Below are 27,646 nucleotides of genomic sequence, written 5' to 3' on the forward strand. Positions count from 1 at the left end.
CTTTGAAACTCACAAAGAGAAACCATATAACCTTTGTAAAGCACATCCGAATCATATAAAAGAACCAAATGCTTTAGAAACAGTCATGAGGACAAATGAAAATGTGATCCCTCGTACGCTGCTGAGGTTAAAAGTTAAAACCTCCAAGATACGTCATGAAACTTTGCCACCACGGCGCCATAACCAAGCATGCAGGCATGCATACACACACCCGCGGAGAGTCCCTTTACAGATCCAAATCTACCCATATGCACCTCTACCTTGTAGAAATTGCCGACTGGACATCCCGATCGGAACACGAACTGTGCCGCTATCAACTATAGGGCAATCGGCAAGTGGCTTAAGCACTCAAGCAAGCACTCCAATGAAATGGTTGATCAGGAACCACTGGGTTGGCAAACGATAGCCAGCTGATTGGTAAGGCACATCCCTGCAAAAAAACTAAACATCCATGATTTCTTCACATTTACAGATTTCACTCTACATTTTGCGTTACTTAATCCACTTGATCTGATCCTCCAAGCTCAAATTATATTTGAAGTCTGGCTTGGTGATCACTTGCTCAATCATATTAAACACCTTCCAGAGTTGCCTGAAATATCAAATATGTCTGAATTAGAAAATGAACACTCGAGTCATCATAACTGCTGCTAAGTTCTATTCTGGAGCTGAATTTTTGAAATTTGGCTTATTTCAAGAGATGCAGGAGGTTATAGCATGTGCGGAAATGAATTAAAGCCACAGATGCTGGTGTCTCTGGGCGTTTATAAGCATTGCAATGTATCCTGTGATTTTTAGCATGATGATCAGACATTCGATGATATGAGTGAGAAAAGTGGAAAAAAACCTGTTCCAGCTCAAGGCATTGTTGAGCAGGCCGAACAGAATGGTGAATTAAGTCCCCAGTGAGGTAACCCAGGATATGCCTAAATACCCTATCAGGAGCGAGGTGTCTGAGGACGTGCCTGATAAAGGATATAATTTAATAATAATAATAATAATAAAACAATTCCTTTTGTGCCGTAAAGGTGCAGAGGGCGACCAAGGCAGTTTATTGGCAAGGGATACAGTCAGTCCTGGACTGGTCATCACTCTGACACAGGTTACCGCAAATGGTTATTACCCCAGTACACTGGTACTCATTTCACCAACCTCAGAAGGATGACAGGCTGAGTCAACCCCACCTGGTGTTATTTCAATGGACTGTGGGCTTAAATTCAGCACCTTTAGGTCCCAAGCCAACCACCTTAACCACAAAGCAAACACCAGGCTATAATTAAATATGGCTGTTAATTATGTTCAAAAGGTGTGTTTTAATTAACCCAAACCCCCAATTTTCACTTATGCACCCCCTTGGAGTTACCTTAGACTGCATGCAACGTTTCAGAACGCTGGGTTTCATGGTTGTGGAGGACGCACGCACGCACACATGCACACACAGACATTTATTAGTATAGATATCATGATTTTATGACCGACCCTCCTTTCCATTGATAGCTGTGCAGCCAGCTGTCTAATATTGACAAACAAATATTGAAATCGATCGGCTATACCACTTTAATTTCCAACAAAATGTTGTGAGCTCTTTGCACATATTGCTTTGCTAAAACGTGATATAATCTCGCATTATCCCATTGTGGTGCATCATTAAGGTTTTGCTATTATCTCGTAACCTGTAGCACTCTAAGAAGACAGCTCATTTAAAATTCTGTAGGTTAAATCAGACCATGGAAGAACTGGTCCACACGAGAGAAACCATTCTTCAGCGATGCCGATTGCTTCTTACTCTGGAACAGCATTAAACTTCTATCTTTGTGTAGTCAATCCCTGGCTGTTAGCACTGACCAGGTAGAGATGAAAAATCTATTTCATTATCTTTGGAATCCTTTTTTTTGTGCACCGAGGATTTGCTGTGTGGTTCAACAATTTTTTTTTTTTTAGCCCCCAACTGGGTGTCAGCCCACTTGGGGGCTTATATTTTGCGTGCTGTCAGTCCATCCATCGGTTTGTTGAGCCATCCACCTGTCATTCCTTTCATATTCAGCACGTGTGCAATATCTGGGCATGAGGCTCATGAAATGATCGAAGTCGATTTAGAATTTTGGCAATTTTTCAACAAGAAACTATGGGACAGAATAGTACAGAATTGTGTATGCATTCAGGAGCCATCATTTACTGTATTTATATACACTTTACATCTACACAACCCACACACAACATTGAAATATGTAATTATTATTGATATATACACTTTACCATCACCTCCACCGACATATTCACATGAAGTATTTATTTATGCGTCTTTTCCATTTCTACCAACACGTAACTTTTATTTATTTATTTTTATACACTTTACATTACAATCATTGCTAGCAACAACGTACTACCTTTAATTATTTATTTATTTGGATACCTTTTCCCATTCTACAGCCGACATGTCAAGATTGGTGGCGTAATGGTTACAGTGTCCACTCTGAGTCTGGAAGGTTAGTAATTCGAACCCTGGCTGAGTCGTACCAAAGACTTCAAAAATGGTATGTGCTGCTTCCTTGCTTGATGCTCAGCATAAAGGACAGAGTAGAAACAAACAACCATAGGTTGGCAACCATAGCACAGGCTTTGATAGGCTTAATGGCCTCCTGCATTGAAGTTCCTTGTGAGGGAACTCGTGATATATTCTTAGATTCCACCTTAAAATTCTTATTTATTTATATGCACTTTACATCTCCACTACCAACAGATCACCTTGAATTATTGATTTATATAAACTGTACCATCTCCACGACCTACATACCACGTTGAAATATTTAGATGTGTGCACATTATCACTGCTGCCACCTTTTTTATATTTTATTTATAACTTTTGTGTACATTGTCAAGGCGCGTATGAGAGCGAAAACAAAACACACAGCAAGTGGGGCATGAGACGAGGGGTGGGGGAGGGGAGGACAAAACAGTGGGGAACAGAGACATGAGGAGATCTGTGGAAGGTAGAGGGATGGGGCGGGGAACATGGGGTGGACACTTCAGAGACTTTCAGGAAGGATAGCAGGGAATAGTTTTACCAGAAGGGGTTGTTGGTGGACCTTGAGTGCCCTGCAAAAAATATGGTGGGGACGAGACTGGAAAGGAGACGGTAGAAGACAGAAAGACCACTGAGCTGCCTGTGGTGAGAGAGTGAGAGGCCCAAGGACTCTGCCTCATCGCAGCCTTAAAAATCAGCAAATACAACCCAAGGTTCTATCCCCCCCCCCCTCCAAGGGGGAGATAGAGGCTGGGAGAGAGAGGAGGCAGGTGTAGGGTGAGCGAGGAAAGGGAGGCAGAGAGGATGAAGAAAGGGGAGTTAAGGGGGAGGTGGGGAGAGCGACACCTCACTAAACATTGCTATTCACTGTGGGAGGTGTGTGTGTGTGTGTGTGTGTGTGTGTGTGTGTGTGTGTGTGTGTGTGTGTGTGTGTGTGTGTGTGTGTGTGTGTGTGTGTGTGTGTGTGTGTGTGTGTGTGTGTGTGTGTGTGTGTGAGAGCGAGAGACAGACAGACACACAGTCAGAGACAGCAAAAGAGCTACAGAGGTGTGGGAGGACAGTGCTGCATTTTATGAGAAGGAGGGAGTGAGGAGGGTACAGTGTGAGAGAAAAGGGTGGGGGAGAGGAGGGGGAAAAAGACAGGTATTAATTAAATAGGTGAGGGGTGGAGGTGGGGTGAGCAAAGAGAATGATATGTGACGCTTAATGACTGAACATGAAAAAAAAAAAACGTGTCAGAACAGCTGTACACACAACGACACAACAGAGTTTGAAAAGTAATCTGTTGGCACATCTGTCAAAACTTTGATATCCCAGTTCCAGAAAATTTGTGGAAAATGAACCAAAAACAATCACTGAAAACATGGAAGTATCGCTCACATACGACTTAATGATCCCATCAAGCGTGAACATCGATAACAAAGCATTGTGACCAGATGTCATACTTGGGAGCAAAAAGAGAGAAGAAGGCAGTGCTAATTGAGGTGTTGATACCGGTGGTTTTGGACTAACGATGCAACAATCAACAAAATAACAAAAAAACCAAGATCTTAAGCATGAAGTGAAAAGCTGGAAGCTGAAGAATGCCTAAGTTGTACCAGTGATGAAGAAGAACCTCACAGAGATATTGAAAACCATCCCTGGGAATACCACTACAAACGAACTACAGTTGGAAGCTGTCCGGGGCTCAGCAATAATCCTGAAGAGAGCCCTCGGCACAAAACTTTGAGAACAGAAAACTTCGCAGCTTGGTCCATGAATCGTGACCCCTTACTGAAATGAAGGTGGATACTTTGTGCGCACCATGTGACTACTCCATTCCACATTCTGAAACCCACATATATAGATACCAATCAATGACGCACACATACACACACATGGCGGTGGAGAGTTCGAGACCTGAGAGGGATTCGTTCCACCTTCTGATACCCGCATATACAAAAAAACTTCAGCTTGCTCCGTGAATTGTGACCCCTTATCGAAATGAAGGTGGACACTTTGAGCCCACCATGGGAGGACTCCAGTCCACATTCTGAAACTCCATATGTTCGCACAGACACAGGCACATGCACACGCACACTTCCGTTATGGTAATGCAGTTTATATACGTACACACGCATAAAATTCATAAAAACGACAAACAAAGATTTACCTTTAAACAGAGTTCTTTAAAAAAAGGAATTCAAGTGGGAAATTAGAAAAATTATATTGAAAAATATATCAAGGCCCAGAACACAAAATGTCGGTCTCTGCTCTGTGCCTTCACAACCAGATCATGGCAAACACCTGGTCGGATGGATCTTAATGTTTTTATATTTGTATCGATGTTGAAGTGAGGGGTGGATTATATTAGGGGATCGCCAAAAAGGTTAAAAAAGTGATATCCTGTAAAAATAAAGGTCAAAGGTCAAGGGGTCAACGTCACTGGGTCAATTTCATCCGATCGAGATGGGACCAACGCCATTCGACAGATAATCAAAATTAAATGACACAGTTGATTGACGACATTCACTTCCGACTTCCGGTTTTCGAGTTATGACGTCATAAATTGACTAAAACGTCAATTTTTTCATGTTTGTTTGTCCTTTATAGATGACCAAACCGTTGGATAGAATGAGATGAAACTTGACATATGTGATCCTTGGGAATGGACATAAGGGGATCAAGGTCAAGGTCAAAGGTCACAGGGTCAAGGTCACCGGATAATGTCAATTTATTAATTTCATCCGATCGAGACTGGACCAACGCCATTCAACAGATAACTGTACCCACCCATGGGCGAGTACTTTGCTTATGTACTATATTTACTTTTATATTTATATGTACTTTTAGACTTTTTCATCCATTGGAGTGCTTTGACCATTTTAGACCCCTGAGACACCTGAAGACCTTTATACTTATTAGACCCTTTGTCCCTTCAACTTTTAGACCTATTAGACCCTCTTGAGACACTTGATCCCTTTACACCTGCAACTACTGCTGGAACATATGCTTTCGAACTTTAGACCCCTTCAACCTTTGAGACCCAGAAGACCTTTTTGACCATTTAGACACGTTGGAACAGTTTTAAGTCCCTTGAGATTGCTTTGATCCCTTGGCTCTTTAGAACACTTCGACCCCTGACCCATTTAGACACTTTAGACTATTTTGACCCCATAATACCCTTTTTACACCCCTTAGACTCCTGAAGACCTTTATGCCCTTTAGACTACTTAGAACCCCTGTCCCTTATACCTTTTAGACCTTTGGACCCATTACACCCAATTTAGATACCTTAATACCCTTATTTTAGTTTTAGCTGCTGTAAGGAGTCCTACAGACACTTTGGACTACACAGACCCTTTCCACCTTTCCACCATTTATTCCCCTTAGACAATTTATACCATTCGGCCTGTAGACCCATTATATCCCTTTAGACGCACACCACACAAGGATCTATAGAGTCTTCTTGCAATGCACAGACTATACTTTTTCAGTAAGTAACGCTCATTCTCCACCCACCAAGAAGCTGGGTGCTCTGCTTGGTTGAACAGAATTTGCAGATTGAGTCACTGAGTTGGTTCACCAATCAAAATCTAGAAGCATATTGTTTTTTTTGATTTCGTAAGTCGCGTGCTATGCATGATATGTTTCTTGTATGTCTGTTTGCCTGCCTGCTTGGGAGCAGGATATCTCAAAAAGTTGTGGATAGATTCAGGATATCACAAAAAGTTGTGTACTTGGTGTACAGGTTGTGTGTGACAAGGACAAATTGATTAGATTTTGGTGAAGAGCCGGATCTGGATCTGGTTCTGAGAATTTTAAAGTGATTCTTCATCATTGAGAGATAAAGCAAAAACACGATGTATAGTCCGACATCTTAAAAAGTTGTGGACGGATTATGACAAAACTTGGATGATGTGTTGGGTAGGTGACAAAAACAAGCCAATTAGATTTTGGTTCAGGTCTGGTGTCAGATGTGGCCTATCAGTGGGATACAAAACGTTATTGATGGATTTGGACGACACTTGGTGGACAGGTTTGGTGTGTGACAAGGACAAATTGATTCCATTTTGGTGAGGATCCAGATCTTATAATTTTCAAGTGATTCTTCACAATTGATAGATAGGGCCAAAAATGATTTCCTGTTTTGCATGATATTTCAAAAAGTTGGGGACGGGTTCTGACAAAACTTGGTGGATGTGTTGTGTAGCTGATAAGAACAAGGCGATTAGATTTTGGTTCAGGTCCGGATCCAGAACCGGCCCATCAGCGGGATACAAAATGCAAACTGCTGAGCCTGGTGGAGGTATGCGCTCTACCAAAGTTCCATTCTAGTTTTCAGTTGTATTGGATAAATAGTAGAAATGCACACGATTGAACATTAAATCTTGAATCGGCAAAATGAATCTCATTATATTTAATCCTCAGGTAGGACCTGTCCATCTTTTATCTCTTGATGCAGTCGCTTTGTTATTGTGCTAACTCTTACAGTTTGTTCACATACTTAAGAAAGTTTGCAATTGATATGTTACTTGTCGTGGTTGATGATTATCTATCTTTGTTGTCACGTATATATCCATATGTATGAGCAGACATCCTCCACACTAACATCAGGTCATGTAAGTCATCACACAATTTAATTCATTTTTATTTTTATACCGTTAAAACAGAGCAACATCTTTGAGCCTGTGCTGTTTCATGAGTTGTTTCAACTTTTAAAATCTTTTTTTATTTTAGAATTTATACTCTTTTTCATTTTATTTTATTTATTTTTTTACTTCTTTTGAGTTGATCAGTTTTGCTGACTTGGAGCACGTTTGAATGTACAAATAACCTCTCCTCATGTAGGACTTGGTGAGCTAATTGTAAGCTGATGTCGACCGGTGTCTAAATCTGAAGAAACAAACATCGGTATTCACAATTGAATAACCGCCTAATTAAACTCCTTTCGGTTCCATGTGATGTAAATTTGTCCAGTAGTCTTATGTATAGTAACTCAAGCTTATTCTTTCATTCTTTCCTATGTTCCTAACCTTACCACACCCCTCACCCCTTGCTCTGTCTCTTTCCATCCTTTCCTCCTGAAAGCATCTTACTTCCACTCCTCCAACCTTGATCTCCATCCATCACTCCCCTATTACTTCTTCTACCCCTTTTGCTTTCCCATTTGTTACAACTTCCTCTAGTATTCTCACATAAAGTTTTTCCCATTCATCAACATGCAGACCTCAAACATCAAAGGACTCTACTGAAAATACACAGATTTTGTGGTGCCAGTTCACCACAACACCAGGCATGTCTTGATTTACCAAAACGCTTCTCTCTCAGAACATTCCTTGTTTTCCTGATGTACATCCCTGGCAGCTTGTCCTAAACTTACATCCTGTTCATGAAGACCCTTTCTTCAACATTTTCATTTGTTACAACTCGTATACCCTACCTCATAACATCCTGGAATAACTGTGATCAATCAATTCCATCTTCTCAATAACCTCCAGTTTTAACGTGCAGTCCACTCCAAATGAGAACAGTCAGTCTCCTTCTTGTACAGACCATTCTCACCAAAGGCTAATGAGGATTCATTTACTTACCACCCAATTCGACTTCCTCTTCCATCTTTGTGACAGTTCCAACTTCTGCCATGCTATCGAGTTGGAAGTCGGATCAATAGCGAGCAATGAAAATTAAGTCGATACATTTTGTGGAGCAGTAGGTCTCCACAGTCAGCTTTGTCACCCAAATCTTTGCAAATAGACTGACTTTCTGTTAGACCTGATAATATTCAGCTTTCTTTAAAAAAAAAAAAGTCTTCTTGCTCATTTGCTGTTGATTACTTCACTGGCAATGTCCAAAAGATGAGGCTAACTTACCCGGCATGAAGCAGTCTGATTTGTCACTCAAAATAGCTGATGAAGCATTTAATTTGCTTCTGGGATTTACAATGTTGATGATTGCTTTCCAAAAGACTTGTCGCTGATACATATAAGTTAATGTTATATTGTCTGAAGCTGTCCTGCCTACCTTGCAGGACTTTATTCACAAAACATTTTGGCCTTGTATTTACCACCAGGCAACTCGCCTTTTCAATATTAAAGGACAATGCAGATGAGTAAATCCAAGTTCACCCTGTGAGGAATATAATGCATTAATTCCTGTGTGAGTCCAACTCCAGTCTTATCTAAGATCCAAACTTTATTTTCTCTGAATCTGTTATTACTTCATTACGGTGGAATGTGAATCAGATTTCATTCGCATTCTACCGCACTTCCTTATAGCCTATTACCTGGAAAAACCTCACAGCCTTCTGCCATGGATTTTCCATTTGACAATGTGAATTTTCCACGAACCAGAAAAGTTCCTCCCGAGGCATCTCTACCACAACTGGTCCGACTGTATCATTTCACAAGACTTCAAAGTCTGCCTGGTTGACCTGGTGTTTTCTCTGACTTTTTTTTTCTTCAACATGTCCTACAATGTACAGGGTGAGTCATAAGTCCCAGGATACAGTTTCAGCTACTAAAACAAGATTTGTTTAAACCATCTACCAGGGTGAGTCATAAGCCAAAGGCGTAATAACATGTGACAGTAATAACTGATTACATCCAGACTTGCTGCATCGGATCAACATGACCCCAATTAATGTATAGGTGTGTTTTATCTTTGCCAGTGGTCTTGGGGTGGGTGGATGCAAATTCTCTATGTAAATGTGTATCATGTAGCACCACCTCCAGGTGGGGAAGGGTATTACAAGTCCCCACCATTTCCAGTACAGTATTTCTATCCCCACGTTTTCCAGTACAGAGAGATGTTTTGAATTGTGAGCAGTAGGTATGTTTTTGTTTCATGCACTTAACCCAGGTTGTTTTTATTTTGCCAATACAGAGCTGTCACTTGCCTACCCCCTGCCAAAATAAAGGTATGCATCAGAAAAACGTTTTGCATGCTTGCAATAACAACGCCCATCGGGCGGGTGCCGGGCACTATGCTCACAATGATAACAGGAGTAACTAGAAGGGCACTCAATATAGTGCATACCTCCACCGTGCAATGCCTGATCCAAGAGAACATATCAGGCCCAATAAATTCTTGAAATATCATGCTATGTATCGCTTGCAGCCCCGTGGCTCCATGGTGAAGAATCACTTAAAAATAAAAAATTCTCGAATCTGGATCTTCAAAAAAATCGAATCAATTCGTCCTTGTTACACACCCAATCTGGCCTCCAAGTTTCATCCGAATCCATCCACAACTTTTCGAGATATTCTGCACACAAACAGACAAACAAACATGAAAAAGATGTCGTGCAGAGCACTTTTCTTGCAAAATCCACCCCCTCTCCAAATATTGCCAAATACATCAAATTGTCAAATTAATTAAGATTAAAATTTACAATCTTAATCAAAGCTCAGGTCAACTGTATGAAAATTTATAATTTTTCAGAATGAAACTGATGATTTTAGAAGTTCGACCTTGAGTTGACCTTTGACCTTTTGACATTAAAAATAGTTGCTTTCCAAATTCAGTGATGCACAATGAAATTGCTATTAATATTCAAGTCGGTTGGATGAAAATTGACGATTTTTCAGATTAAATTTGATGATTTTAGAAGTTTGTCCTTGAGTTGACCTTTGATATTTTGACCTCAAATTGATTTCCCAATTCAGTGATGGCCGATGGAAATCCTGTTCAACTTTCAAGTTAATTGGATGTAAATTGAAGATTTTTTTTCAATTGAAAATCGATTTAGAAGTTTGACCTTGAGTTGACCTTTGACCTTTTGACCTCGATAGTTGGTTTCCCAATTCAGTGATACAATTTGAAAATCTTCAATTTTCAACTCGGGATCGGATGAAAAATGACGATTTCAGAAATTTGACCTCAAGATGACCTCAGACCTTTTGATCTCAAAATCAATAAGCTTCACAGTTGAGACTACCTCTACAACTTGGTAAAGTTTCATGACGATCGGTTTAGAATTGTGACCTGTAGGTGATTAACAAGAAGGCGTCATGCAGAGCACGACACTTGCAAAATCCATAAAATAAATTTGACATCAAAAATCATTGGTGGTTGAATTAAATGACCAAACATGCCAATCCTCTTCAAATTTCAAGTCTATCAGATGAAAATTGAGGATTTTAGAAATACCACCTTAGTTGTTGACCTTGGGCCGATGTTGACCTCAAAAATAGTTGCCTGTGGAATTCACTGACCTGAAATATATCTAAAGCCTTATCTGAAGGAAAAAAGAAAACGGTACAAGTACATGGAAGACACAAATCTTCAATAACAGCTAAAACCATGTCCTGTGACTTATGACTCACCCTGTATTTTTCCTGTCATCTGTTTGAAAGATAACTACCACCCCCAATTTACAAGTAAACTGTCAAGCTAAATGCTTTAATCTGTGTATAAAGCTGTCGTTCTCTTTTGGTGCCAACTCCGTGAGTTGAGTTTTCAGGGAGACAGCTCAAAGTTTAAACGATTTTGTGATGATTTCCTTGAGATATGAAATGGGAGGATGGTAGGAACCACGAACCTGCAAGTAAGAGGGTTTGGTTAGGTTGGGCTAATGGTAATGGGGACAGACGAGATTGCAGATAGGGATGGGGGATTACACAAGATGGTGGGACACTGCTTACTTGAATATCTGGAAGGAAGATTTGCATAATTTCTGGAGGTATGGCCATGCCATCGATGCATTTCACTGCATCGATCAAGTCAGGTCGGCAGGAATAACGAAGTTGGCCAGAGTGCTTCCACACAGTAATATACCCCTTTTGAAAATACTGTGAATCCAACAGCATATTTTGTGTAGCATCCAGACTCTGTTGGCGGAACGGTTCAATACATCTACTCCAAATCTGGGAAGCCAATGGTTCGAACCTGACTCTGGCCAAGTCATACCAAAGACTTTTAAAAATAGTACATTTTACTTCGTTTCTTGAAGCCCAGCATTTAAAATAGGAGAGAGCACAGACAAACAGCCATAGGTTGGCAGCTTTTCCCAGGCTTGATGGGCTTAATGGCCTCCACTTGCATTGAAGTACCTTCTAATGGAACTCATATTATATTATCCATCAGTGCATCGGAGCAGACAGGGCAGTCGGCTTAATGTCCTGACCACAAGACGATGTTACGAGTCATCACGTTCCTTGCGAAGCTCCATGATAAGTTATCGTCGGGATGGCAATCGTACTCAGACTAGACAACTCAAAGGCAAAGGAGACCCCTGCCTTTGAGCTATCCTGTGTTTGTACACTGAATGTTCAACACAAAATCTGGCCCATTATGTTTTCCAGCACGGATTAATGGCTGTGAAAACAAGATGTCATGGTCCATTTCTTTAACAGCTCCAAGTTTCTTTTTTTTGAAAAGACATTTTAATTTGTGCAACAATGCAAGCGATGCTGTATGCGGTATTTAGAGAAGGAAATCATTATGGAGTAGTAAAAAGATGAATTGATGAAATGTATTTTTCAGTCGAGCGCTTGTTGGACTATCTCGAAATGCATCACCATTGGTGGAAAGATAGTTAAATATCATGACTACTTGCCCATTGCTATCGAAAGTGTAAAGGAAAATAACAGAATTATTAGTCATTTTGATGTGCAAGTCCACACTGCACCCCGCCGGCCTGGAAACCCTCCCTCGTTTGCAATCAGACGTGAAACAAAGCAGCCGCTGGGTGCGATAGGAAAGAAGCAGCTCTTGACGGGCCAGTTAATGTTGCCTGGAAGTCCCAGCTGTGGTCTCGCTCAACATGCCCCGTTTCTACAGCAGCTTGAGAAATTTTGGGAAGGTTCAGTCCTTTTTGCAGGATTGTTGGTGTTTTGTAATCATGAAGACTATTCTCTTGTTTAGGATGTTAGACTTGGTAAAGAACAATAAGATAACTGAAAATCAGATTGGATTGGCCATGATTTGAGGACATTATTTATTCCGTCCTTAAACATGGTGGGATTTTCAACCCTCCCCACCCTTTCCATCTGCTCCATACATGTCTGTTCCCTAACCTGCTCTTAATTACCCGAATAAACCAACTTCTCTTTATTTTCCAAATTCAGTCTCCCCCACCCACCCCCAACGTGTGCGTAATACATATATACCCTCAATCTGATTGCTTCTTACTCTGATACAGCATCATCTTATTAAAAGCCAGTTAGTATCAAAATTTGGGTCAAAGGATCCTCAATAGACCGGGTAATTGTCTGGTCCAATTTTAGATCATGGTGTACGATTTATGACTCCGCACTGGGTGCCTATTCCTTTGTTTTACAAAGGTAACCTAGCTACCTTTGTATTAGGTAATACAGCCCAAATAGATACATAATTCCCTGATAGCATAGTGCAGCAACACACGTACAGCATTCAATTTGTGTGACAAAGTATCTGTTAAACGATCAACCCTTCTACAAACAAAGCTTTGCCTTTGACAAGTGATCAGCAAAGTGGGTTCTTTTCAAATCAATACATTAAATCCTTCCAACATGCATTTGGGCAGCTTGAGGTGGATGATGGGCTGTTTTCTAAAACAGGGACCAATAAGCAAGTGCATTCGCAATGGTGACATGATCTGCAGAAGGAGCATACAAACCTCATGTGAAATTTATTTGTTTGAACGGAAACCGTTTGAGCGTTCAGCCATGACTGCAATTCAAACGCAAAATGCCACCCAGTGCTTGTCTTTGACACGATCCATCCCTCATGGCACTCGACCCTCGGTTGAACCAAATGTGAGGTGTATTGCCCTCTACCGGTTGTGATTTCGCTTAAACATCGGATTGGTGACTCATTTGCATGTAAGTAAATTGAAGTTTAAATCCTCCATAAATATTGCGCTTGATGTATTGACTCAATCCAAACAAAAGATTAATTCCCTACAGCAATCACAGAATGCAACACGACTGATTTTCCAAAATGCAGATGCATAAAATGTGTACTGTTCTTAAATTATTTACTTGTTCTCGCCCTTAAGATGAGACTTGGAGTCAGGTGTGGTACGGAGCTCCTGGCAGGAAATGTGGGGGTAAGACCTATACATGTCTTTGTGCTGTGTCGCAAGCCTCTACATATATTTCTGATTGAACCCAGTGAATCATGTAATTTTAGAAGTGTCTGTGTTTGTTTATGGATTTGTTTGTTTGGCTTCTATGTTCTCCTGAACCACTGGATGGAATGAGTTGAAAGCTGCTGGTCGTACTCAGGGTGGGATGGGGTTAGGGGGAGGGAGGGATGCGTGGAAACATTTTAGTGGGTAAAAATAATTGTATTCCCATGGATTTAGGGTGTGGGGGGGGTTAGGAAGACCCAAATTCTCCCTATGTGAAGAACATTTAAGATTTACAAATTTTCTTATGGTGTGCAGAAGGTACAAGTGAGACTAAAATATGTCAATTCTGGGGGAATAATTCCATTCTTATTGGGAGTTCTTCGCCGGTGGCTATAATGTGTGTATTTCTGAGTTGAGATGAAACATGATTTGATCTGAAGTTAAATGACATGCAATTGCTCAAAGATTAAGTATCAGGGATCCATGGAAATTTTGCGTAATGTAAAACGTGACTTCAAGTCCTCAACCCGTCAACCCTTACCCAACTCTAAGTCCTCATGCTCCCTCCCCCATCCCAACTCTTCAAATCCCTCCTCCCCACCTTGTCTTCAAGTCTCTCCCCAATACAAGTCTTCAAACTCCTTCTCCACCAAAAGTCCTCAGCCCCCTCTCTCCCAACTCTCTCCCCTCTCTTTCACCCCCACCCATACTCTCTGTCCCCTCTCTAACCTCCACCCAAACTCTCTTTCTTCCCTTCTCCCTTTATTATTCAAGTCGTCACCCCCCCCCCCACCCAAGCCCATGTCCTCAAGCCCCTTCCAAACCCCAAGTCCTCAAGCCCCACTAAGTCCTCAACACCCCAACCTAAATGCTAACCCCCCCCCGCCCCACTGAAAAATCCTCGCTCCCCACCCCCCCATGCACGAACCATCATTCATTCTGTCCAAACTCTATTTGAACCCCCCAAAAAACCCAAAGTCTGCAACCCCCTCACAACTCCAGGTCCTCAATCTTCCCTCCCAATGCCAAGTCCTCAACCTGGCCCTCCAAAGCCTCAACCCCCTCTCCAAACTCTGTCCATTTTCTGCTCTCCCCCACACCCTAACTCTGTCCTCCCCTTCCCCTTTCTTTTTCAAGTAATCAACCCCTCCTCCTAACCCCTAGTCCTTGACTGCCCCCCTCCCAACACCTCAACTTCACTCTCTCAACTCCCTACCCCCCACCACTAACCCCAACTCTGTCCTCTGACCCCTCACCCCTTCCTCCCTATTCATACCAACATTACATGACGATACACAAGGAACTTTGACACAGGAGGAGGCCATTCGGCTCATCATGCCTGCGTTGTTTCTGTTCCCATTCATGAAAAGAACAATGTTGAAAGTAAATTTTAAAAAATCACACCCGTGTCCGAAGGAAGTGGTTCAGTTTGGTATTTTAATATGAAATAGGCAAAGCCGAGAAATGAACGAAACCCTTTAGAACCCTTTAGAATTACCCTGTAGAACTCCTTAGAATTACCCTTTAGAATTACCCTGTGGAATTACCTTTAGAACCCACTAGAATTACCCTGTGGAATTATCCTTTAGAACCCACTAGAATTACCCTGTACAATTACCCTTTTGAACCCCTTCGAATTACCCTGAAGAATTACCCTTTAGAACCCACTAGAATTACCCTTTAGAACGCACTAGAATTACCCTGTAGAATTACCCTTTAGAACCTCTTAGAATTACCCTGTAGAATTACCCTTTAGAATCACCATGTAGAATGACCCTTTAGAACCCACTAGAATTACCCTGCAGAATTACCCTTTAGAACCCACAATAATTACCCTGTAGAATTACCCTTTAAAACCCCTTAGAATAACCCTGTAGAATTACCCTTTAGAACCCACTCGAATTAACCTGTAGAATTACCCTTTAGAACCCACAATAATTACCCTGTAGAATTACCCTTTAAAATCCCTTAGAATTACCCTGTAGAATTACCCTTTAGAACCCACTAGAATTACCCTGTAGAATTACCCTTTAGAACCCCTTAGAATTACCCTTTAGAATTACCATGTAGAATGACCCTTTAGAACCCATTAGAATTACCCTGCAGAATTACCCTTTAGAACCCACAATAATTACCCTGTAGAATTACCCTTTAAAACCCCTTAGAATTACCCTGTAGAATTACCCTTTAGAACCCACTAGAATTACCCTGTAGAATTACCCTTTAGAACCCACTAGAATTACCCGTTAGAATTACCCTGTGGAATGACCCTTTCGAACCCCTTAGAATTACCCTTTAGAACCCCTTCGAATTACCCTTGAGAACCCACCAGAATTACCCTGTAGAATTACCCTTTAGAACCCACTAGAATTACCCTGTAGAATTACCCTTTAGAACCCACTAGAATTACCCTGTAGAATTACCCTTTAGAACCCACTAGAATTACCCTGTAGAATTACCCTTTAGAACCCACTAGAATTACCCTTTAGAACTCCTTAGAATTACCCTGTGGAATGACCCTTTCGAACCCCTTAGAATTACCCTTTAGAACCGCTTCGAATTACCCTTTAGAACCCACTAGAATTACCCTGTAGAATTACCCTTTTGAACCCCTTAGAATTACCCTGTAGAATGACCCTTTAGAACCTACTAGAATTACCCTGTAGAATTAGTTGTCGGTCCATTGGATCAAATTTTCATTGGTCTTCAAGGCCTTGTTGCATACCTGCCTGCTGTATTGCTTGAGCACCAGCCTGCCTTTACCAAGCCCAGATGTGTTTGGGCCAGGGTGGAGATTAGGCGTTTGTTATTATTCTTTCCAAATGATACTACCATTATTATTGTTGTTAATATCATTTGAATTAATTAATACATGGTTTGTTGCAATGTTATCATTATTTTTGTTTATTCTGTCAGGGGTGTGTACTGGCCCCCACACTTTTGAGCACTTGTATGGACTGGATTCTGTGGAGGATGTTGGAGAGATCAAGCTGCGGTGCACTGTTTGTAGGCCAGTGGTAAACCTCGATAAAGGGCTATATTTTAGGAGTTTAATCAACCGGCTTGACACAAAGCTACAACAGGTCTCATATGAAAGATGGTGATCTCAGTAACACATTGAGCCCTGTTGTCCTCATATTTTGGTGTGCGGTCCACGAAATATTCACATTTGAAGGATACACCTGTCTGAATATTTGGACCATTTCAGAAAATCACACAATTTCCCATAAACTAGACGACAAAGAGCCCTCTTCCTACACGTTTGGCATTGAAATGTGTCGATTGGACAGGAGAATAATGAAGTATCACAACCACATCATTATATGTAAATTTATATACCTTTATTAACAAAATACGATAATTTTCTAAATTTTTAGGATTGCCATAAGGAAAATATCAGAGAAGGCGATTTTTCAAAACCGATGTTGACATTGCTATGTTCAGTAGTCATCCTTTACAAGATTAAAGAAGATATGATAAAATGTGATTACGTGAAAAAGTAATCACCATCACTCTCATCCATGCACCGAGGTTGTCCTGCATGGTTGTGCAAAAATGGACATGACCAAAAGGCTATAGCTAAGCAATTAGTTAAACCTAATATATCTATTTTTTTTATTCAATTCCTTCTCTTCCAGGGTTGTCGAACGCCAATTCCAATTGTATGGACACATCATAAATGCCCTACTCATTATTGCATCATAAATGCTCGACCCATCTACTCCACAAAGCTTGGGAGAATATGCATCTGCCATACGATCCAGAAGTGGGACCATCCACAAGGACGACATGGGTCATGAACAAATGCGCCCTGCAGCTCTGAACCGTGATGAACAGCATGTACAGCGATTGATTTGTCATGTCGAAGACAATATGACACATCCGTTCCGGACCACTGATCAACCAGATGAACATCTTGTGAATATATCAAGTGGTGTCATCGCTTCCAAGGATATTCAGAAGTCCTTGTTGTCTGTCCACAACCTGGGGAAAAGACAGATGGAAGAGTACATCACAGAATCTCTTTGCACTGGGGGGGCAGAGAAGCATGTACCAGCCAATCCCGAAACCAAACTCAAAACGTTTTCGATTTCCAAAAAGAAAACAAAAATCCTGATTTTGGGTCAGAAAGCATTGGTCGCAATCAACCCGGAAATAGTTTTCCGCCGTGCTTTGCTATTGACTTAAGTCCACCCTGACCTGAACATGAAGCACGTCATGAGCTATCCCATTACGTCTGTTCCGACATCTATCTTTCATGAAGATGGAGCTCCACGGAAGAACACCAAAGCAGAACTAGGGCATATTCTCGAGGGCCTAGTCGATGAAGAGCACGAAAACACTGCCAGTGATAACCACCATCGCAGCGTGTACATCAGGGATGCTATGGCTGCAACTCCATATCCTGGGTGGAAATGGTGGTACGTTTGGTAACTTGGCGCAGTGTTACCTAAACCAGTTGCTTCATTGCATCAAAACACACCACACCCTCATCGACGTCTTCGACCAATATGATGATGTCAATTCTGTGAAGACAGACAAAAGAATGAGATGCCTTGCTGTTGCTGGTGGATCCCGAAGCCACCAAGTCATTGCTGGACGCCCAGTACCACAATGGACGAAATTCATGGCTCTATCATCAAACAAATCCACCTTGACACACTTCATCTGTAGTCACGTCACGCAACATGCACCAGCAGCAAAAGAACTTTCAGATCACCAAGAAAAGCGGATCTATTTGGCTGGTGGCTTCTGTGATGGTTCGCTTACAGCATGCCTTTCATCTGCAGGAATGTATCATGACAGTCAACTCGCATCAATGCAGGAAGAGGCAGATTCTCGGATATTTCTTCATGTGAAGCATGCCGATGATGAGTTCAGACGTAACAATGCTTGTCTTAGCAGTCCACTACTTTCCACAGTTGTGGTACACTGCCGAAATATGGATAGAGAAAAGAACATCAGCAAGATGCAAGCTTATCCCGGTCCATCAGATATGTTACAGCTTGCTTCCAGAAATGTGTACCCTTGCTTCCTGCATTTCATGCCATGACAGGATGTGACTCTGTATCAGCATTCTTCGGCTCTGGTAAAAAAAAAAGCATGGAAAGCTATGAAGACACTGCATCTTCAGAATAATGGTCCACACCTCGAAGTCCTCGCCACTGATGATCTCCAGGAGGCAGTGACTTCTTCAAGATATTTAGTCAGTGCCATGCATGATTCTCAAGGGAAATATATGGATGCACACACAAATTTGAATGATCTTCGGGAGAAATTCGCAGCGAACAAAGATGTCCCAGTTCATAAGTTGCCTCCGTCCGAACCAGTTTTTCTCGAACATGTGAAGAGATCCGTTCACCAAACCCGAGTATGGATGAATGCCCACCTGACAAATCCAGAAATTCCCACACCAGAGGGTCGTGGATGGTACAGAGGAGGTGTGCTGCATCCCACATTGTTTGATGGACCCACATCAGCAGAGATGTTAGATGGTCTTGTGTGTTCATGCCGTGGTAGTGAACCATGTACCAACAGCTGCAGCTGCTCACAAGACAGTTTGCCTTTGCACTAACGAGTGCACGTGTGCCACGAGTGTCAGGCAGTGTGGCAACGAACTGTCACATGGTGACCAAAATGACACGGACAGTGATGGTTGAACATATCGAGGACACTCGCTCAAATATATGTTTTAGTTCATTTCTCGTAGAACAATGTGTATTGGTGTAACATATAGTTATCACATCACTTGTGCAAACTTCAGTCACTATATCATATAATTTGCCAGTAGAAATGTTTCAAAATATTCTCATTATATTGATATGGTAAACTGAACACATAAAATAAAGAGAAAATATGACAATTGGCAGATGTTTGTTTCTGTAGTTGATGATTTTCGAAGTTAGCGGTCCGGAAATTACGTCTTTTTTCCATTAAAAGCACTCAAATGTACATATATTTATCTAGAAGTATTCCATTACGTAACTCATAGTATTCCCCTGTTCATTCTGCACATTTCAATACCAATCGTGTAAAAATACAGCACTTTGCTTTGTAGTTATGGCTAATTCACTGATTTTCGGAAATGGTCAAAATTTTCTCGTGGGGGTATCCTTCAGGTGTGAATATTTCATGGGCCGCACACCAAAAAATTCGGACAACAGGGCAAAATGAGTTACTGAGATCCCCATCTTTCATATGAGACCTCTTGTGGCTTTGTGTCATGCTGGTTGATTAAGTACCAAAAAATCTGACCTATACCGCTGGCCTATTGGGAATGTCAAGATCTCTGACCTTGATTTCACAGTCACATCTTTGCGGAGACGCTGGCTATTCCTATTGGGGCCCTCGAGGTGCTGAAGGAGGAGTCGGAGCCGCTGGGATTATGGGTTTCCTGGGTCAAAACTAAGATCCAGGCTTTCAATTACATCTTGGATGCAGCTGTCCTCTCTGTACCTGTTTGTGGTGAGGATGTTGAGGTCACGGAGAGATTCACTTACCTTGGCAGTGATATTCATGTCTCCGCATGTTGTGGCCAGAGGTCGATAGACGTCTGGGTTGGGCCAAGGGAGTCATGGATTCTCTGGATTATGGGTTGTGGCACCGTCCTTTCCTTTGCAGGAAGACAAAAGTCTGAGTTTTTAAGTCCTTGGTCCTTCCAATCTCACCGTACGGATGTGGGACTAGCACTGACCAAGAATCTGAGGAGACTTAACTCCTTCCTCACCAGGTATCTTCAGAGAATCCTTGGCTATCGCTGGTCAGACTCTGTGAGAAAGTTGTTGTGGTCAGATATCTGGTCAGATATCACTGGTCAACGAGTGGTTGCTGAGACCCATATGGGATTTGTTACTTGAAAAGTTTGTGAGCGTCAGCTGCGGCTGTATGGACATTTGACTCGTTTTCCTGACGCTGTTTCTGCTCACCATATTCTCTCAGCGAGGGACCCTCATGAGTAAAAGAGGTTAACGGGCCGACCACGTGCTTCGTGGTTGCAGCAGGTTGATCCCCATCTCAATGAGATGGAGATGGGGATGGGCCAGGCATCTGCCTGGGGGAGGCCAGACCAAAGGCCCTGGAGTACCAACAGAAAGTGGACGTAGTGACACACTGCTCCGGTACATGTTCCTGACCCGACCTGTTGCTCGTGAAAATCTGTCATTCAAATACGTATTCTATTAAACATATTTTTCAGCATTTAAATGAAACGGTGACAATTTCAACTAGGTTAACCATAATTGCTGTTTTTCTGGATGCAAATTGGACTCACGAAAATATATAGAAATAACAAAAAATATGTGAGGTGTCGACTTCCTCCAATTTCCTGTTAATGCAAGCGAGCATTGGCAACACACACACACACACACACACACACACACACACACACACACACACACACACACACACACACACACACACACACACACACACACACACACACACACACACACGCTTTTTTCTGCAGTTCTTTTCTGTCTGCTACCTTCTGTTCCATGTTCCAGCTCATCCACAAGCCTCGACCCTGTATACCAGTTTCCCTGTTTTTTTTTTTCTCTCCCATCTTCACATTTACACAGATTCACAAATCGTGGAAATTGTCACAGTTTGTTGCATACGTTGCATTATTTGTGAAAGGGTCAAGTGTTATGAAGCAGCAGAAAATTAAGATGACTGTTGTACTGCTCACAAATGAAGTCGCGAGAATAAAGTCTGTGAATGTGAAATACCCTTCAGTTAAAATTACATTGAAATCACAATAGTGATGCCTGATCCTCCCAACCTGTTCCTCGAGAGTGCAGTTGAATGCTGCTATTTTCATTATTACTTGAACTTTCTAAAGCCATTATGTCACTCTGTCACAAAGTATTCTGCTGAGTGCCATCTAACAATGGTTTCAAATGAGGAGTGAGGGACAGTGCTTGGGTTGCTCAATCAGAGTAGCTGCATGAGTGTTCGGGGAAAAGTTGAACAAAAAGCGACACGAGGCATGGTGGGACAGTGACATGTCAACAGATTTTGTCGAACGATATCTCGCAAGTGCACCATCTCTGTGATCATGTGTTCTGTGATCACAACAGTCTTTGTAATTATTTTGCACAATTTTTTTTTCACCTTTCTGAGTACGTACTTGGAATGCTGTTGAAATTTAAGCTTATGGACGTGATTCTGCAGTGCAAATATTATTGTAAGTGTTCTGTTTGGTAGAGATGTTGGGCAATCAAATGACATAAAGGAAATGGCAGAGTATTTCAAAAATTGAAATGCCCATTCACGATGGAAGACAGGACACCATTGTAATTTTTACCTCTGTCACCGAAGGTAGACAGAGGTTACGTTTTCACCCCTGTCTGTCTGTTTGTGAACAGGATATCTCAAAATGTTTTGGATGAGTTATGACAAATGTTGTTGGATGAGTTGGTTAGGTGACAAGAACAAGCCAAATCTATTTTCGTTCAGGTCTGGATCCAGAACCGACCTATCAGTGGGATACAAAATGCAAACTGTTCAGCCTGGCAGAGGTATGTGCCCTCCTGAGTGCCATTCTAGTTATTACATTTGCTTTTATAATTTAGTGAAAAGATGCTTGGTACTGCAAAACTTCAACATAGACATAAACAGAGACATTTGAAGGACATTACCATAAAACAGACTAAAAAGAAAACCACCGTTTTTAATTGTGCTCTCTTCTGGTGAAATTCGGCAATCTTATCCAGCATCCAGTGAGAATGGATATCCTGAGTATATCATCAGGAGGTTTATGCACAAAATCCTCACTGCTACAGATGAACGGAAGGTGGGTCCTGAAAAGTGCCCAATCTACATCAAGATTCCTTGGAAAGGGAAAATGTCGCAAAGATATGAGGAACAAATCAAAAGATGCATCTCAAACACGTATCTGGCTGTTCGTCAAAGAGTGATTTTTCACCTCTCGACGTCTGATTCCTGCACTTAAGAAAGATTTTCTGCCTCCCTTAAAATTTAGCAATATTATTTATGAGTTCAAGTGCCGGTGTGATGCTTGGTATCTAGGTAGAACTACCCAGACTCTGACTGACAGAATCAAACAGCACATCCCTTTGTCCATCAGGAAAAAAACACTTTGTATGCGAATACAGCCGGTACGTGCTTGTAGGAACGTCCCAGCATCAAGCCCAACATCGTATGCATGTGCTGAATAGTATAATGTGGATGCATTCAGGATATTGAGTAGAGGACGAAGTATAACACATCTCTGAATACTTGAAACGAAATTTATCTATTCCATGGACTCTATGTTACGTCAGAAAAATAGTTTGTCCACTCCCTTTGCTTATTTGTGCAAAGAATAGGAACACAAACTCATCTCACGATCACAGATGTTGATGAAGAGGATTCTGCAACAGCCTTAATGGCCCTGCTTCAGACTCTGCAACCTCCAATTGGAGCGCTGAACACTGAACAGGCTCCGCCCACTAGACCGGTGGGAGGTGATGACATAGCAGTGGAGAACATCCAATCGGAATTGACCTTGTTGATCGGTGTCTATAAGACTGTTGCTCTTTTTACCCTATTCACTTTGTGAGAATTTCACCTGATAAGAGCACAACGAAAAGCTTTGCGGTTTTCTTTTTAGTCTGTTTTATGATAATGCCCTTCAAATGTCTCTATTTATGTCTATATTGAAGTGTTGTATTGTTCTGTAATATAAAAAAATTGGTTGTAGTGGAAGAAGTTTGCAAAAGATTGTCATTACGGTTTGACACACACGCACACATACGCACACGCACACGCACACGCACACGCACACGCACACACACACACACACACACACACACACACACACAATTATTTTGATAAATATCTGCATTGTTGGAAATTTTATGTGAAAACGAGGGGGGTTGGGGGGGGGGTGGGGAGGCAGTATTCCTCTGCTCTCCTCTCTCTATTTGGCAACCCCTCCACATCACCATACCTCTTTGCTTCATCGTTGGCAGAGCAGGAGGACTGTGCCTCCTCCCAATCCCTCACATCCACCTTGACGACCTCATCGTCATTCACCAGCACTGTGCAGCCCCAGCCTGCATAGGCCATGCTGGACCCAAAACTAGCTCGTACATTGCTCAAGCCCTCACTATTTCCACATTGTTGAGTAAGAAACGGAATTGGTACTTAGCACTATTGTGGGTCATTTATTTTCATTGCACATAATGTTTGTGCCTCCCTACTAATTTGTCCTTTGAGCATCTGGTCTGTCACGTTTATTTATTTTTGCATCTTCTCTGCCCTTATCCCCATATTATTTTCATAATAAACCCATTTCAATTATGAGATATTTTCCCATCTTTTGTTTCCCATGCATTGCACTGCCGAGCTTGGCTTCATTTGGGTGATTCATATAGAATCTCATTATAAGATTGAATGCATAAACTATTAACAACAAAAAAAAAAACATTTCATAATTTGTGGGGCTGTTTGTTTGTGGGGCATAATACCCCCAGCGCAGATGGTCCGTGAGTCAGTCATTCCACCTCATATCACCGGAGGCCTCCGAGTTGACCCCCTCAGATTTACTTTAAACTTTCATAAAATAGTTCCCAGGTATCAAAATGAAGCTGCGTAAAATTTTAGGTCCATAGATGCGGTCAACTCCGAGATATTGAGGGTTGAAAATGTGGTTGTGGCCCTATTTTTATGATCGTTGCGAGCATCACAAAATGAACGGCTACTTTTAAACTCCCACAACTTTTTAAATATTAATGCTAGAGCCTTGAATTTTTCAGAGATTATTCTTCTATAACTGCTCTGTAAGAAACAACCATAAAACGGAGTATATCTCTATTAAATTTTATGACCTGATCAGTTGAAATCCAGAAAAAAGTTGGTTTTGTATGAAGACCCAACTTTGAGACCCCATATATTTTTGTTGAACCATCCCAGAAGCTTGAAATTTTTTCAGGTAATAACTGTATGGTAGTAATATTTAAATACATGTTTACTTTTCTTAATCAGTCATATATATAATTCAGCCATGATCCCTCAACCATTGAAAATTTTCATTTTTCCCCGAAATTCAGGTGAGGATTGCAAAAATATGACAAGGTATATCACTTCAACTTGTTCACCATTGGAAAGAGCATATTCAAGTTTACAAAATGTCAAATATCAAAGTGGTATAATATTTCTTTCAATATTTAAAAAATATTTTAATAAATGATGTACTGCCAGTGCTGTGCGCGTTGTGTGTGCTATTTAATGAACAGTCCTTTTACATGTAGTACATATGTGTAGTGCATGTATATACAATGTACATATATATCATCTGCTATTAGGATACCATGAACACAATATTTGAAATTTGAATTTGTAATTCTTTTTCTCATTTGTAAATAGCAAGAGTTTAACTCATCTGGCTGGAGCTAAAAATAGAACTCAGGAATAGTGGCTGATCTGCTGATGTCAGCAGTGTATATAGTTACATTCAAGGAAGGACATTTGTTGGGTTCCTTTACTTTGGTCCATGTGATGAAAGTTATTGATGCTCCCTTAACGTCAACTGGGAGGCAGTACAAGCTCGCACCTGACTTAGAAAAGCAGATCAAGGACCAATTCAAATCCTTTATGTGAAATGTTTTATTACATTGTTATTGCAGTATGTGATATATTTTTGTATTATTAATTTGAATCAAAGAACTAATCATTCATGATTACCATGGTGCCCACACCAAGCTGTTGTATTCAAGCTGTATAACATACTTCATGTATTCACGACTGTGTTAACAACAGTTAAAAAAAAAAAATAGAAAATATATATATATATATATATATATATATATATATTTTTAAAAATATACCACTTTGATATTTGACACTTTTGTAAACTTGAATATGCTCTTTCCAATGGTGAACAATTTGAAGTGGTATACCTTGTCATATATTTGCAATCCTCACTTGAATTTTGGGGAATAATGAAAATTTTTCTCATAGAGCGCATACCTTCGCCGCCACTACTTTTTTCGTTCTTGGTATGAGTGTGGGGAACTGGTTTCATATGAATGGTCTTATGACACAAACCACATATCTATAATGTCATGACCCCCCCCCCGACTTTCAGGGGCTACGGACTAAACAACAATCAACTCACGTCGTTTTGGCGAGTCTTCACTCGCAAGCTCGGTGAATACACGTTTCAACAAGAGAAGGTAATCTCGTTTGATGCTGGTTTCATGCAAATCGAATAAGAATTGACTGAGTTATGCCGAAAACCGCATATTTTTCAAGGGCGTGACCCCCCCCCCCCGACATTTTACCCCAACCGGTGACATGTGTTATGACGTCATTGTGTCACAATAAAAAAAATGAAAAAAATGGCAGGCCAAAGAGCCTGCCATCTCGCGTCAATTTTCCTTCCCAGGCTCCTGTAAACCTCGCACGAGGATAGTGTTGGGGGAAGGGTTTTCTTCTTTGTCTCGTCATTTCTGTCTGACTATTCATTGAGTGATTGAGCAAGGTAGCATGATAAGCTGTCGCAGGTATCATGGATTGTAAAGTTTATAAATGATTGTGATGTTTCTTTAAAGTATGTGTTCGGCTTTCCTGACGAATGGTGTACCATCTCTAGAGACTATCTGTCACTAAATTGGTGATCATGCAGGTGGAGGATTTCACCTCGAGTCAACCCCGTGGTCCACCACATGGTCCACCATAACAATTTCATTAACTTACTACAGGACACGTTTCTATCGAATTGGTTTGAAACGTTTGACTGAAATTCCAGCTTATTCAATGCAATAGACAGCAAAAAATATACATTAACTTCATTAAGAGGATATTTGTCTTCAGAGGACTATTTGTGTCTTGAGAGGGCAATACGTGTCGGAAGTCGGATGTAGCCAACATGATTTTTGCTTCTTTTTTCCTTTTCAACTATGATGTCTTCCTGAGATACCTGCATTCTTCTCCGAAGAAAATCAGAGACAAAAAGATAATATTCAATGCAGCAATCTGAATGGAAGAAGAAAAAAGCCAACGCACTCTGTATTGTCTGAATACTTAAGTGTTTTAATTTAATTTTTAGTCAGTTTAATGTACAGCATTCAAGGGACAGGCCTGTACTTAACTTAAAGCAAGTTGATAATTCCTATCCAAGTAATATTTCAGGCAAATGTTCTAAAATACATGTTTTGGCAAACCAAGGAAGATAACTATTCTAGAATATTCAAAGCATTGACTGCTATCATCCCCGAACACAGAATAATTGATTTTTTTATGTTTAAACAGACTATCTCAGGAACATGCTAGTACATGATTACACTCTTAGAATAAAACAGTAAAATGTGCATGTTCATTGCAATCTTATCTCCTTACACAGGCACATCGTTCTGATGGAATGACAACCATTTTGGCACAATTATTCACCCTGTTTTATTCCCTTAGAAAAAGTTTAATATACATCCGATCATCTTCACCCCTGGATAAGATCTATGCAGCGAGCCAACTTTAAAACGTTTTTGAGTAATACTATAATTGTTACTGTACACTGCCTGGTCCCTTCAACCAATCGCCCCCCCCCCAAAAATAGAAATTTCCTTGATGATTAAAGATTGACGCTTACAGCTGTTTCAACATAAATTAGTCAATCGGTGGTGAGTAAAGGCGTGCATCAGTTAGTTATAAATACTGCTGATGTTTGTTACAAATCTTATTTGTTCCAGGAACTAGAAGGGGAAAAAGTGTGTTTAACTTTGAAAAAAGTTCAATAAGAAGACAAGACTGCTATGTCGATAGGCTGTAATTCAAGGACTCTGCAGATGAGCATAAGTTTTAATGCTGCAGTAATTGAATGATTGATAGTAATGCACCAGGGATGTCAGTTTAACAATACTTAGTTATTAGACAAGCTTTCATCAGTTCAAATTTAAATTTGTGGACCTATGGAAGTGTCTCTGCTTGTTTGGTTGTATAAAGGTAACAGCTTGGCAACAATCTCATGAAGTTATTAACCACACCTCCACTGTCCCACTTATTGAGGCCGTTCAATAAATGAGTCGAAGGAGTATTTTTGAGGCATTGATCCTTTAATGGGAAACACCACGTCAGCCACTTAATGT

At 40.9% G+C, this 27,646-nt stretch overlaps 1 protein-coding gene across 1 annotated transcript in view; it reads left to right on the plus strand.

The window, feature by feature from the left end:
• Positions 1 to 27,646, plus strand: part of LOC147030443 (uncharacterized) — a 202,872-nt gene that overhangs the window by 32,286 nt on the left and 142,940 nt on the right. The window contains exons 3-5 of the mRNA XM_085874490.1: positions 13,485 to 13,535; positions 22,017 to 22,078; positions 25,651 to 25,738. Coding sequence (XP_085730616.1) covers positions 13,485 to 13,535; positions 22,017 to 22,078; positions 25,651 to 25,738 — 201 coding nt within the window. The remainder of the gene's footprint in view (positions 1 to 13,484; positions 13,536 to 22,016; positions 22,079 to 25,650; positions 25,739 to 27,646) is intronic.

The sequence above is a fragment of the Eptatretus burgeri genome, chromosome 3, assembly GCF_056783735.1.
Source record: "Eptatretus burgeri isolate ZD-2024b chromosome 3, Ebu_testis_v1, whole genome shotgun sequence".
NCBI classification, from domain to species: Eukaryota; Metazoa; Chordata; class Myxini; order Myxiniformes; family Myxinidae; genus Eptatretus; species Eptatretus burgeri.